Below are 15,310 nucleotides of genomic sequence, written 5' to 3' on the forward strand. Positions count from 1 at the left end.
CTCTCAAAAACAAAAATCATGCCCCAAAGATAAAGCAACTTCAACTATCTCCAAGGTCTAGGAGCTTCAGCTTCCAAAAGGTTAAAAAAAAAACCCATGAACTGAAGCTCATTGACTTTGAGCTCACTTAGAACCTTTCTACCACCTCCTACAATACTGGCAATGAGGCTAACTAGCAGATCCCACATGACACAAGCTTACAACAAAACCCATACCTACAGCCTGGTTCCCCCTCCATCTTTGCAGTGCTATGGGACATTGGTTCCAAGCCATGGAAATGTGTCCTGGAGATGACAGAGAGTCAGTATGGCTATAGCCCTTTAAGAGAAAAGGCCTTCTGGAGGCCACAATTCCATAGTACCAGCACTGCAAAGCTCAAAACTGCCAGTGCCAGATGAAAGAACTAATACATTGAGGGAGAGCCACTGGGACAGGACATTGTGTGTATGGAGGCTATGAGGGAGAGCTGTGCAACACTCTAGTTTGAGGGAAAGAGCACAGCATCCAATTGGGGCCAGTTCTGAGAACCCAAAAAGTCAGTTGGAACAGAGACCTAGGCTGGTAAACTTTAAATTACCCAGCATGGGAGGAGGATGTGCCATTTTTTGAGATCCAGCCCTCAAAAGAACCACAGAGGGGACAGAATTGGAAAGTGAAGGGAGGCAGGGAGGAGTCTGAAATTGCCAAAGATTTAAGGATAAAGAAACTCAAAGGTCTTGAACATGAGCACATAAAACAATAAGGAAAACAGTAACAACAGAAGAAAATGTACCTCCAGATCTAGTAAATGAGTTTGAGCATTCATAATTAAATATTGTAAAACAAAGGAAAATCATTCAAGTCTTGATGAGACAGAGGACCCTCTGGAATGTGAGGAGAGCATGGAATGACCACACACCATTCCTGAGAGGTTAAAAAGAGATGTTTTTTAAAAAGAGATGGTTTAAAAGCAATGGCAAGCCTTGCTAAAGAAACAAAAGAGAAAGCAATAGTTTGGAAATACAAATATTACAAATACAAATGTTAATGAAAGATAATCTAGAAGAAGAAAAGCAAAACACAAGATTGAAAGAAAACATGATTACTATACAAGCAAAATATATTGATCTCAAATGATGTGTAGAGACAACCTAAGGATGATAGGTCTCCTAGGAGAACATAGGGCAAAAACCTTCAACACTATGATGAAGGAAATAGTAGAAGAGAACTGCTCAAAACTTTTGAACATAGAAAAAGAAATACCAATGGGAAGAGTTCATGAGATTGTTGCCAGGAAAAAAAAAGAATCCCAAAGATGCAAACTCTAAGCTACATAGTGGTTAAATTTAACAATTCAATTAAGAAACAAGAAGTTCTACAAGTGATCAGAAGAAAGACCTTCAAATACAAAGGAAAGGAAATGTGAATAATGTAAGACTATTTTGTACCCAGTAGAAAGTGAGGACATGGAATTATGTGTTCTGAAGGGCTCAGAATGCAGCCCAGGGTGACTCTATCCTGAAAACCTACACTTAACCATACATGAAAAACAGATGTGAATGTTCAGTAATAAACTTTTTTTAAAAGCAAACCAGAACTGAAGAGATTATTTGCTTCTCAAATACTCCAAACAACAGAAATGCAAGAGGAATGAATAAATGCAGCAGCCAAGGACAGCAACTGTGACAGCAGAGAAATCAGTAAGAGATGTCTTTCTAAATTTACATGAGAAGATAAGAGTGGAAGCAGAAATCCTATAGATTTAACAGTGAAGAAGCAGAGGAGGCACTGTGAACAGAAACTAATGATGTTCTGCATATAGGAAAATCAGTACAGGACTGTTACGACATGGAGGGATACATGAAAAAGGGGAAGAGGACAGGGAGAGAGAAAAGAATGTGTAATGGGCCAAGGTCAAATCAAGGTGTAGCAATAAGGGGAATATGACTCCTGTGGTCTTAGAAAGAGAAGAGCTTACAAGGGATTGAATGAAGAGGGGAAAGAGGGTTGAAAAAGGGGAGGAAAAGAAGATGATCTTACTTTGATGATGGGAGAGAGTTCAGTTGATGAATACTATTAGGGGTGAAAAGAGATGGTCTGTGAAAGGACATGGAGACCTTACATTGTGTGTGGTCTGGGGGATTTGATGCTTGAAATGTCTGCTATAGAAGGGAAAGGTTGGAACCCTTGGGGGCAACTGGCACTTGGGGGGGGGCATGAGAACATCGATCCAGGGAGGAAATTTTGATGCGAGTAGGGAAATAAAGGAAGCCAGGGGGTGGTATAGACCAATGGTGGGCTGCATAACCAGGAACATGACACCAGCAATAATTGGCATTGTTGTAGGAGTGAGGCACGATGGAAAAGGGGAATCCATGGGCAAACTCTACAAGACAGTGGCAGAAACTGTCTAGAGCAGAGAGTCTGGAATGGATACCTTTTAAAGTACAAATAAGCAAGGGGAAATCACAGTAAATCCAAAGAAATAAAAAGAATAATCACAACATGTTATGCACAGTTATATGCTCGTAAAATTGAGAACACAAAAGAAATGGAGAAATGCCTTCAGAAATATAAAATACCTGAACTATCAGAAGACCAGATAGAGATCTTAAATAACTCAGGCTCAGAAAAGAAAATAGATCTAGGTGTAAAGAAACAAGTTTCTGCTCCTGATAGATTGACAGGAGAATTCTATCAAACTTTTAAAGAATAGTTAGTATTCATATTTCAAAAATTATTCTCAGAATGATAGAAAGTAGGACCAAGGTGGCAGAGTAGAGGGAGCATTTTAGCCAAATTCTCCTAGCATTCCCCTCAAAGCAACTTTAAATAAGTATGTAAAAGATATGATAATGATGAAACCCCTTTAATAACCATTAAATAAAAAATCAGATAGAATTCTGGAGGGGCATAGCAATGAACAGTTAAGGTGAGACATTTTTCTAGCCCAAGATAACTTGGGAGGTTGAAAGGAGAGGTCTCTGACACTGGGATAGGGGCTGGCCTGGAGTGCAGTGGGAAGACAGCACCAGCTGTGGGCTTTAGAATCAAGAGTAGTAGCAGCAGTAGCAACAACAATTTTGGGAACTCCCACCCAGAGAAGGTAAGAGGGTTGGATGATTGATTAGAAACAGATTACAGGGGACCTCTGTATTGACATTGGATGCAGAACTGGACACAGTTTGGCAACTCCATTGGCCATGAGCCAGTTCTAGGAGGCAATTCCCAGGGTGGAGAGGAGGGCTAGTGCTTGTGGTTACAAGAGAGCAGTGCCTGTACTTGGGTAAAGACTAAAGCACAGACCAAGAAAGCAGTGACCACACCTCTCCCCAGATCATATCACCTTGGAGGCACTGAAAGCTTACAGATATTTCCAATTCTACCCCCAAACTAGCTGTGAAAACAGCGGGGTGAAAAATTGCTTGAAGCTTGTGCCAGTGACCCTCTACCACCCCCCCCCCATGCTGTGTGAGCAGAACCTAACACTAACAAAAAGTTTAAAGTCAAGAAATAGGATGAAAAAATAAGCAAACAACATAAAAGGACCATAAAAGGCTACTGTGGTGACAGGGAGGTTCAAGGCACAAATTCAAAAGAAGAGAATGTTGTAGAAAACATCTACAAGCAAAGCCTCAAAACAAAATGCAAATTGGACACAGGCCCAACAAATTTCCTGGAAGGGATAAAAAAGAAAGAGATTGAAAGCAAAGAAATTATTTTTAAAATCAAGTAAAGAGTGGTAAAGGGAAGATTAGGGAAATATGAGAGCAATGCAAGAAAATTATGAAAAGAAAATTAACATCTTGGTAAAAGAGGCACCAAAAAATACTGTAAAAAAACCCACGTTAAAAAATAGAATTGGCCAAATGGTAAAAAAGATACAAAATCTCACTGAAGAAAAGAACTCAAAAAAGCATAATTGGTTAAACGGTTAAGTGGCACAAAATTTCATTGATGAAAATAGCTCCTTAAAAAGCAAAATTGGAAGGGCAACTAGGTGGCGCAGTAAATAGAGCTCCAGCCTTGGAGTCCAGAGGACCTGAGTTCAAATCTGGCCTCAGACACTTGACACTAGCTGAGTGACCCTTGGCAAGTCACTTAACCCCAATTGCCTCACAATTAAAAAAAAAAAGCAAAATTGGCCAAATGAAAAAAAAAATTTACAAAGCTCCACTGAAGAAAATAATGCCTTAAAAATTAGAATTGGGCAAGTGGAAACTAATGACTCCATGAGACATCAAAAAACAATTTTTAAAAAGTCAAAAGATTGAAAAAATAGAAGAAAACAGAAAAGATCTCATCAGAAAAATAACTGACCCAGAAAACAGATTGAGGAACAATAACTTAGAATTATTGGACTGTCTGAAATCCATGATCAAAAAAATCCAATTTCCAGACTTATAGGTCAAGGAGAAAATATTATAAGCAGATGGAAAAAAAAAACAACCTAATACCATAAAGCCACAGTCAGGATAACATAAGATTTAACAGCAACCACAACAAAGGACTGGAGAGCTTGGAATATGATACTCTAGATGGCAAAGGAACTAGGATTACAACCAAGAATAACCTACTCAGTGAAGCTGAATATAATCCTTCAGGAGGAAAAATTGTCATTTAATGAAATAGATGATTTTTAACCATTCCTGATGAAAGCCCAGAGGTTAATAGACATTCTGACATTCAAACATGCCTCAAGAGAAGCATAAAAAGGTAAACATGAAAGAGAAATCATAAGAGCCTTAATAAGGTTAAACTTTTGACATTACAAAATGGGGAAATTTTGTGTGTGTGTGTATATATATATATATATATATATGTGTGTGTGTGTGTGTGTATACATATATACATATATATATATATATATATATATATATATATATATATATAAAATCTTCAAAAAATTTTACCATTATTAGGGCAGTTAGGAGTCTACATAGACAGCATATATATGAGTCAACCATGTTGGGATTATCTCAAAAAAATGGAAGGGTGAGAAAGAGGAATGAACTAGGAGAAGGGGGAAAGGAAAGGAAGAATGGGAGAAATTATCTCATAAAAAAGGTATACAATAAAGAGTATTTGCTGTGGAGAGGAGAATGAGTATTAAAATTTAGCAACACTTGTACCTCACTCATCTGAATTGGATCATAGAGGAAGGACTATATATGTTTGTGTATGTATGTGTGTAAATACACACATTTATATTCAGTTGGTTATAGAAATCTGTCTTACCCAACAGGGAAGTAGGAGCAGAAGGGGATAAGAGAAAGGGGGGAGGATGATAAGAGGGAGGGTGAATTAAGGGAGGCAGTGGTCAGAAGCAAAATAGACTTTTGAGAAGTAACAGGGTAAAAATAGAGGATAAACAGAAGAAAATAGGATGGAGGGGAAATGCATAGTAATCATAACTGTGAATGGGATGAACTCACCCATAAAAGGAAGAGGATAGCAGAATGGATTAGAAACCAAAACCCAACAATATATTGTTTATACACTTGAAACAGATAGATAAACACAGAGTTAAGATAAGGGGCTGGAGCTAAATCTATTATGCTTCAGCTGTAGCAAAAAAGACAGACATAGCAGTCATGATCTCACACAAAACAAAAACAAAATTAGAACTAATTAAAAGAGATAATTTTTAACATTTTAAAAAGTACCATAGACAATGAAGTAATATCAATACTAAATATACACACTAAATGTCATAGTATCCCGATTTTTAAAGGAAAAGTTAAATGAGTTACAGGAGGAAATAGTAGATAAATCTAACTATAAAATAAATAGCAAAGTTAAGGAGATGAATAGAGTTTTAGAAAAGTTAGATATGATAGATCTCTGGCAAAAATTGAATAGGAGTAGAAAGGAGTATACATTTTCTGTTTGTTTTTTTTAGGAGTATACATTTTCTCAGTGGTACCTGAAAGCTTCACAAAAAATCGCACATTTATTAGGGCATTAAAAACCTCACAAACAAATGCAGAAAAGCAAAAATATTAAATGCACCAATAAAAATATATTCAATAAAAGGGCCTTAGAAGTATAGATTAAAAAATGATTGGAAACTGAATAATCTAATCCTAAAGGATGAAGTGGGTCAGAGAGCAAATCATAGAAATAATCAACAATTTCATTAAAGACAATGACAACAATGAGACTACATACCAAAATTTGTGGAATGCAGCCAAAGCAGTACAGGAAGCTTTATGTCTCTAATCTCTTAAATCAATAAAAAAGAGAAAGAAGCAGATCAATGAATTGGGCATGCAACTAAAAAAGCTAGAAAAAGGACAATTTTTAAATCCCCAATTAATCACCAAAATAGAAATCCTGAAAGTCAGAGGAGAGTCAATATAATCATAATGACAGCTCTATGTAATTTACTTATTTAGTGCCATGCCAATCAAACTGTTAGAATTATTTTATAGAATTAGAAAAAATCATAACAAAGTTCATATGGAAGAGCAAAAGGTTAAAATATGAAGGAAAACAATGCAAACTGAAGGAATGTATCTCAATAGTATCAAGTTTCAAACTTTATTACAAAATGATAATCATCAAAACAATCTAGTATTGGCTAAGGAATAGAGTGGTGGATCGGTGGAATACATTTAGGTACACAATATACAGTAGCAAATACATTTAGGTACGCAATATATACAGTAGTAAATGGCCATAATAATCTAGTGTTTGATAAAGCTAATGATCTAAACTTTGGGAGCCAGTACTCACTATTGGGGTTGGGGGGAAACTTCTGGGAAAACTGGAAAGCAGTCTGGCTGAAACTAGGCACAGACCAATGTTCCATACCGTAAACCAAGATAAGGTCAATATGGGTTCGTAATATAGACATAAAGGACGACATCCTAAGAAAATTAGGAGAGCATAGAAAAATTTACCTGTGAGAGCTACAGATGAGGGAAGAGTTTATGATCAAACAGGAGATAAAATGGATGATTTTGATTGCATGAAATTTAATAGGTTTAATAGAATTTGAAAAATTAGAAACCCAATAAATAACCTAAAATAAGTACAAAAGAAGAGATATTAAAAATTAAAGGGGAAATAAAAAAAAATTAAAAGCCAAAAAACTCCCATAGAAAAGATAAAACTAAAAGCTAGTTCTTTGAAAAAACTAATTGATAAACCCTTAGCTAATCTGACTAAAAAGAAAACAGAAAATCAAATCAATAAAATAGCAAGTGAGCAAGTTGAAATTGCACTAAAACTAGATGAAATAATAAGAGTGATTAGAACCTATCATGTAGTTATAAGCTTTAAAAAATAGAAAACAAAAGAAAGAGACATACCTTCAAAAATATAAAATACACAAACTATCAGATCACCAGAAAGAAGGGTTAAATTGGTCTCAGAAAGAGATAGATCTACCTGTAAAGGATCTTTGAAAGGAAAAAGATACTCCCTGGTCCTGATGGACTTATGGGAGAATTCTGTCAACCTTTTAAAGAACAGGTAGTGCCCATACTTCAAAAATTGAGAAAGAAAGCACTCCACCAGAATCCTTTTATGAGATAGAATCTTAATACCTAAACCAGGGAAACATAAAACACAGAAGGAAAATCATAGACCTATATCATTAATGAATATTAACACAAAAAATTTTAAAAGAAATCTTATCAATTTGATTGCAGCAATTTAGCTAAGAAATCATTCCTTATGACCAAGTGGCATTTATATCAAGGATGCAAGAATGGCTTAACATTAGGAAAACAATCAACATAATTAAAAACCAAAACATCTAAAACCACATGATCATTTCCCAATCGATGCAAAAAAGACCTGTGACAAAGTATAATACTCTTTAATGCTAAAAACCCTACAAAATATGGGCAAAGAGGGGCCTTTTTTTCAAATATCATAAAAGGTGTAGCTTATCTAAAACCAAAAGCAAGCATTCTTTTCAATGGGGATACACTAAAACATTTTCCAGTAAATACTGTCATGAAGCAAGGATACAAATATGTCCACTCTCTTCACTATTATTTGATAGAACCATTCTAGAAATGTTAGCAATAACAATGACAAGAAAAAGGAAATTAAAGGAATAAAGATAGACCAAGAGGATAACATTATCCCTGTTTGCTGATGATATGATGTTTTATTTGGAAAATCCTAGGGAATCAGCAAAGATGCTCATTAAAAACTTCAGCAAAGTTGAAGTTGCAAAATAAATCCTCAAAAATCAACAGCATTTCTATATAATAATATCAAAACACAAGAAGTAAAAACAGGGAAATCCCATTCCAAATACAAAATGTGTAATCTAGGAATAAACTTAACAAATCACACAAAATGATATGTAGAGTCAATTACAAAGTGCTCCTTAAAGAAATAAAGAATAACTTAAATAGCTAGAGGAATGTTCAGTACTCATGGCTAAATCATCCCAATATGACAAAAAATGGCAATGTTACCAAAATTAACTTGCAGTTTTAATACTATCCTGATCAAATTACCAAAGGGATAATTTATAGAACTTCATAAAATTGTAACAAAATTCATTTGGAAAAACAGAAGATCTAATATATCAAGGGAAATGATGAAAAGAAATAAGGATATAGAGGGAATAGCACTTCCATACTTTAAACTCTGTTATGAAACAGGTGTCATTGAAACCATCTGGTATTGGTTAAAATAATGAGAGAGAGGGAGGGAGGTAAGGAGGGAGAAAGAGACAGAGAGAGAGAGAGAGAGAGAGAGATCAATGGAAAAGATTAAATAAGGGAGATTTAAAAACAAGAGAACTCAACTCAATGCTTAACAAAGTAGAAAACATAAACTACCTAAGAAAAAATGCCTTATTTAATTTTTTAAAAAAGGGGGGGCAGCTGGGTGGTGCAGTGGATAGAGCTCTGGCCTTGGAGTCAGGAGGACCTGAGATCAAATCTAGCCTCCGACACTTGACACCTACTAGCTGTGTGACCCTGGGCAAGTCACTTAACCCCAGTTGCCTCACCAAAAAGCAAAATAATAATAATAATAATAATAATAATAATAATAATAATAATAATAATAATAATAATAATAATAATTTTTTTTTTAAAAACCAGCTGGAAATACTAGAAAGCAGTCTGGCAGAAATTAAGCTTACACTAAAACTTTACCCCATAGTCTACTATACATTCTAAATGGGTATGGAACCTTAATATTAAAGAGCACAATATTAAAAAATTAGAGTAGAAATAGATCACATATGTGTCTCACAGCTATGGGTAGGGGATGTATTCTTAACCAATCAAAATATAGAGGTAATTACCAAAGTTAAAATAGATAACTTTAATTACTTGAAACTGAAAAGCTGCACAGACAAAATTAACGCATCCAAAATAAGAAGAGAAATGATAAAAAAAAAAAACCCACCTGATTTTTCCATCTGTAGTTATTGTCTTGTATCTCTCTTCCCCTTCATGGCTAAATTCCTTACCAAAGCCCTCTGTATTTGGTTCCTTCACTTCCTTTCCTCTTTCTCTCCTTAATTGTCTGTAGTCTGGTTTTTGACCTATTCATTCAACTGAAACTCCTCTCTCTAAAGTTACCAATGATCTCTTAATTACCAAATGTAATAGACTTTTCTCAGTCCTTACCCTTCTTGATATCTCTGCATCCTTTGACACTATTGATTACTTGTTCTCTCCTGTGTATTCTCCCCTCTCTAGGTTTTTTGTAACACTGCTCTCTCTTCCAAGGAGGTTTTCCTCCTCTTTGTTTGACTACCCCTTCTCAGTTTCCTTTTATGGGTTTTTCTGCAAGACATGCCCCCTATCCATCTTCTCTTCCTATCAGTATTAAGTCACTTGGTGATCACATCAGCTCCCCTGTTTTTAACAATCTTCTCTATTTTCATGATTCTCATAACTGCCTGTTTGACACTTTGAACTTAATGTCTCAAATGTTTTCAACTCAATATGTCCAAAACCTCAATTCATTATCTTCCTCCCTATCCCTTCCCCTTTTTTAATTAGTGTCGAGAGTATCATCCTCCAAGTCACCCAGACTTTCAACCAAGGTATTATCCTTGATTCCTCACTCTCATCTCTCCTGTCCAGTTGGTCTCTAGGTCTTGCCAATTCTACCTTCATAACATCTCTCATATACCTTCCCTTCTCTTCTTTGACACTACCCCCACCCTTGTACAGATTCTCATTACCTCACACCTGGACTATTGCAGTGGCCTACTGGTTAGTCTTCCTGCGTCCAGTCTCTCCTCATTCTAATCCATCCTCCACTCAACTCTCAAATTGATTTTCTTCTATTAGATTTTTTACTTCCTTCCCCATTTGGCCAATTGTGTTTTTTAGGGACTTGTTTTCTTCAGTGTACTTTTTTTCCAGTTAGCCAACTGTATTTTTAAGGACTTGTTTTCTACAGTTATTTTTTGTCCTTCCTTTTCCAAGCTATTGACTCTCTCTTGCATACCTCTTATATCTTTTCCCATTTTTTCTTCTACCTCTCTCATTTGACTTTTAAAATCCTTCTTGAGCTCTTCTAAGAAGGCTTTTTGGGCTTCAAACAAGTTCATATTCCCTTTTGAAGTTCCAGATGTGGGTTTGTTGAAGTTGTTGTCCTCTTCAGAATTTCTGCCTTGATCTTCACTCTTCCCATAATAAGAATCTATTGTACATTTCTTTTTGCTCGTGGTGTTTGCTTATTTCCTGGCTTTTAAAGAGATTGAGCTCTCCTGCTGGGGAGCAGAGGGCACTGACCCAAGCTTCTTGTGTTGGGAGCCTAGGGCCTGGTCACTGGCTTTGTGTGCTGGGGCCCCCAATATTGGCAATTGGAGGCTGTAGGGTTCTGGCAGCTTACCTGGTGTTGGGCTGGAAGCAGCAACACTGGAACTCTAGAATTGGGTAGTGTGGCTCCTGAGATTTCTGCTTATGTGGGCCTTTCCTTCCTTTTACTTTCTTCAGCTCTTTTCAGATGGATGTTGTAGGGTGTTTATCTGCCTGGGGCCCCTTGGAGCACTGCTTCCTTTAGTTTTGCTGTAGAATGCTGAGGCATCTGGTGGTTTTCCAAGCTGGTTTCCACCAGTTTCCCCACCCTCACTGAGGCACTCAAGGGTCCTGGTGTTGGTGTTTGCCACCTGGGTTTCAGGATCTCCTCCTGGTATGCTGAGGTGGGGACTTCCACTAGCTTGCTAGGCACCTCCAATTCTGTACTGCTCCCCTTCCCCCAGGGCAAGAGGGGCCTTTCCCATTAATCTCTCAAGCTACCTGGGCTGCTGAACTGCTGCTCTTCATCTTTCTTCTGGTTCAGCTGTTCTAGGGTTTTTCCTGGGGCGATATTTTCTAGGCTTTCATAGGTTAAAAAAGGAGGGTAAGAACGACTTCTTACTCCGCCATCTTGGCTCCTGGAAGCAGAAGCTCAGATTGATTTTCTTAAAGCACAGAGATATCTGATCATGTCACCTCCTCCACTTCTCTGACCAATAAACTTAGTTTCCCTATTATTCCCACGATCAAATATAAAATCTTCTGACTTTTAAAGTCCACCATAACCAGATCCCTTCCTACCTTTGTAGTCCTACACTTTACTCTCTTTCCCTTTGCCTTATGATACAGTGACACTGGCCTCCTGGATATTGTTTTGCACAAGATACTTCATCTCCTGACTTTGTGCCTCTTCTCTGAGTGTCCCCCACACCTGTATTTCTCCACCTCATCGTCTATGCCTCTTGGCTTCCCTGGCTTCCTTTAAGTTATAGCTAAAATCCCTCCTTTAAGAAGCCTTTCTCTGTCCCCTTTAATGTTAATTCTTTACTCTCTGAGATTACCTCCAGTTTTTAGCCTGTATACATCTTATTTGCATATTGTTGTTTGCATGATGTCTCTTCCGTTAGAATGTGAGCTCCTTGAGGCCAGAGACTGGTTTGTTTCATTTTGCTTTTGCATTTCTTTGTATCCTTAGTACTTAATACCTATATATAGTGTTTAATAAATGTTTGTGGCTGATTGCTTAAGAAAGGAATTTGTCTCCCCTTTCTAGTGCAAATCCTACTTCAGTGTTTTATACAGAATCTTTCTTCTAATGATATTATGGTAGTGGGATGAAGTTAATTTGTGAATTAACCAAAACAGGGACTCTAAACCAGATACCCATGGAGAATGAATGGATGTTCCTGTTAATGAAGTTAAGCTTATATGTATCTTCTTCTAGGTCTCTTTCCTCCTACAAGTGGACAAGCATACATCAGTGGGTACGAGATTTCACAGAATATGGTTCATATTCGGAAGAGTCTAGGTATATGTCCCCAGCATGATGTCTTATATGATAAAATGACAGTTGCTGAGCACCTTTTTTTTTATGCTCAGGTGAGCTGAAGAGAACTATATTTTTTATATTTCCATTCAAATACTTGATATCCTATCCTCAGAACATTTTCTAAAGAATTTGAAGGTAGATAAGAGGAGGCAGGAAGGAATCCCAGCTTCTTCTTACTCAATAATCTGTTTCTAGATTCAGATTTTTCTAGGCAAAAAAAATTTCAGGTATTTTCCTTATTAGGAAGCATCTTTCTAACCAGTCTTCCTTTTCTTGGTTTCTTAGCTAAAAGGATTGCCTAAGAAAAAGTGCCGAGAGGAAGTCAATCACATCTTGAGCATTCTTGATATGGAACATAAACGCCATACTCTTTCAAGGTCATTGAGTGGGGGAATGAAACGCAAGGTTTCCATTGGCATTGCACTCATAGCAGGCTCCAAGGTATAGTAAAAAGGCAAGGTCAAGCTCCTTGTTACCGTCTCACTAGAAAAAACAAGTAAGGTCATATTGGTTTAATTCTCTAAAAGGGACCTCCCACAGCATGCTCAGTGGGCAGGCATGTCAGTAATTTGATTGGTATAGAGTCCCCATGAGTTTATGGGGATCAAAGTTCTCTAGCTTAACTCTATCCTGGGCTTTCAGCTCACCTAGAAGAATAGATGTAAAGCAGGCACAATGTGGTAGAACTCCTCTTATGTCTGAATGAAACTTAGGGTGCACCCTAGGGAACTCATTTTACTCCCATGGACCAACATGGTACACTTGTGTAGAGGAGGAAGCAGGGCTTCCCCAGTCCCCTCAGCTTGGTAAGTAATGAAATACCACTGAACTATTATTTTACTAATTATGAGACTATTCCTTTGGGTTGGTAGGTAGTGATGCTGGATGAACCAACATCTGGCATGGATCCAGTCTCGAGGCGGGCTACTTGGGATCTCCTTCAGCAGCAGAAAAATAAACGAACAATCATGCTGACCACTCACTTTATGGATGAAGCTGACCTATTGGGGGACCGCATTGCCATCATGGCCAAAGGGAAATTGCAGTGTTGTGGCTCTTCACTTTTTCTCAAACATAAATATGGTAAGGGAGACAATGGAGAAAAATTGGACAATTTTATTTTTCACTCCCTACTTGCTTTACTCTGATTATGGTGAGGGAAATTCTTTGCTGTTCCCTTTCATACCATATCCTAAACATCCATCCACTAAATTTAGTGCTTCTACTTGCTTTGGATCCTTGGATCTGGAGAAGAAATGTGAAAATTATTTATACAAATACCGGAGAGAATATATAAGATGATAATGTTGCATTATTTTCCCTCTAAGTCTTTATTATATACTGTGACATTCACTGTTTCTGGTTAGTAATGTTTCCTTAGTTAAATTGGTTGAATACATGTAAGAATCTTCTCACTTTTGTGGGACTTTTTTATTATGCTAATTTTCATAAATAAGAACTACCTATCTAATTTGACCCTTATTGTCCATAGTATCAACTGAAAAGATTTTCTAAGCAAAAATGCCCTGAGAAGATAAATTTTTATTCTTTTCATAATTTTCACTATTCCCTAGCAAAGACTCTCTGGAGCAGTGTTGAGGGTGTTTCCTGATTACTTCCTTACATTTGGCTTTCTGTCTTCTCATTCTCATAAAAGTGGTCCAGTTGAAGCAACTGAAAGTCATATGTGACCTAGAAAGGGAAATGTAAAAAACAAAACTTTTATGTTTTCTTTCAGGTGCAGGATACCATATGGTCATAGTAAAGGGACCTGTATGTAACACTGAGGAAATTTCCCGTCTAATTTTTCATCATGTACCAACTGCCACAATGGAAAGTAATGTTGGGGCTGAATTATCATTTATCTTGCCTAAAGAGAGCTCATACAAGTGGCCTCAGAGGGAATTGGGCTGATAAGATTTTTTTTCTTTTTTAAATTTTATTTGTTATTAAATTGATGGGATTGCATATAAAATCACATATCTCTATTACATGCAGCTTTCTTTAGTAATGTATTAGTATACATTAAATTTAACACAGTAATGTCACCGTTTCCTTGCTTTTCTCTGTCTACTTCTAAAATTTCTTATGCTTTCTTCTGTGGATTTTTAGTGTTTCATCAATGTTCTTTTTTTTCCTGTTTGCTTCTTTTTTTAAATTTTATTTTATTTATTTATTTTTAGTTTTCAACATTCACTTCCACAAGATCTTGAGTTCCAAATTTTCTCCCCATCTCTCCCCTTCCCCCACCCCAAGATGGCATGCATTCTGAATACACCTTGCCCTGATCTGTCCTTCCTTCTATCAACCCTCTCTTCTCTTATCACCGCCCCCTTCTATTTTCTTGTAGGGCAGGATAGGTTTCTGTACCCCATTGCCTATATATGTTATTTCCCAGTTGCATGTGAAAACAATTTTTAACATTTATTTTCAAAACTTTGGGTTCCTCCCCACCCACCCTCATTGAGAAGGCAAGCAACTCAATACAGGTTATACATGTGTAGTCATGCAAAACACTTCCATAATAGCCATGCTGTGAAAAACTAACTATATTTCTCTTCATCCTATCCTACCCCTCATCTATTCTGTTCTCTCTGTTGACCCTGTCCCTCCTCAAAAGTGTTTGCTTCTTATTACCCCCTCCCCCAGTCTGCCCTCCCTTATATCATCCTCCCTTCTCTTATCCCCTTCCCCCTTATTTTCCTGTGGTAAGACAGATTTCCATACCCAGTTGAGCATGTATGTTATTCCCTCCTTAAGCCAAATCCAATGAGAGTAAGGTTCATTTGTTCCCTCTCACCTCCCCCTCTTTCCCTCCATGGTAAAAGCTTTTTATTTGTTCTTTTATGGGGAATAATTTAACCCATTCTACCTCTCCCTTTCTCCTTCTTCCTGTATAATCCTCTCTCACCCCTTAATTTTATTTTTTAGATATCATCCCTTCATATTCAACTCATCTTGTGCCCTCTGTCTATATACATATATATACACATACACACACACACACACACACACACACACACAAATGTGTGTGTGTGTGTGTGTG

At 37.0% G+C, this 15,310-nt stretch overlaps 1 protein-coding gene across 1 annotated transcript in view; it reads left to right on the forward strand.

Annotated features, from left to right (window-relative positions):
- LOC110221646 (phospholipid-transporting ATPase ABCA3-like) overlaps nucleotides 1–15,310 on the forward strand; it is a 207,041-nt gene that overhangs the window by 82,141 nt on the left and 109,590 nt on the right. The window contains exons 12-15 of the mRNA XM_078152511.1: nucleotides 12,160–12,314; nucleotides 12,550–12,705; nucleotides 13,137–13,347; nucleotides 14,003–14,153. Of these exons, the coding sequence (XP_078008637.1) occupies nucleotides 12,160–12,314; nucleotides 12,550–12,705; nucleotides 13,137–13,347; nucleotides 14,003–14,153 (673 nt within the window). The remainder of the gene's footprint in view (nucleotides 1–12,159; nucleotides 12,315–12,549; nucleotides 12,706–13,136; nucleotides 13,348–14,002; nucleotides 14,154–15,310) is intronic.

This window comes from Phascolarctos cinereus, unplaced genomic scaffold, assembly GCF_003287225.1.
Source record: "Phascolarctos cinereus isolate Bilbo 61053 unplaced genomic scaffold, phaCin_HiC Scaffold_4;HRSCAF=312, whole genome shotgun sequence".
Lineage (NCBI taxonomy): Eukaryota > Metazoa > Chordata > Mammalia > Diprotodontia > Phascolarctidae > Phascolarctos > Phascolarctos cinereus.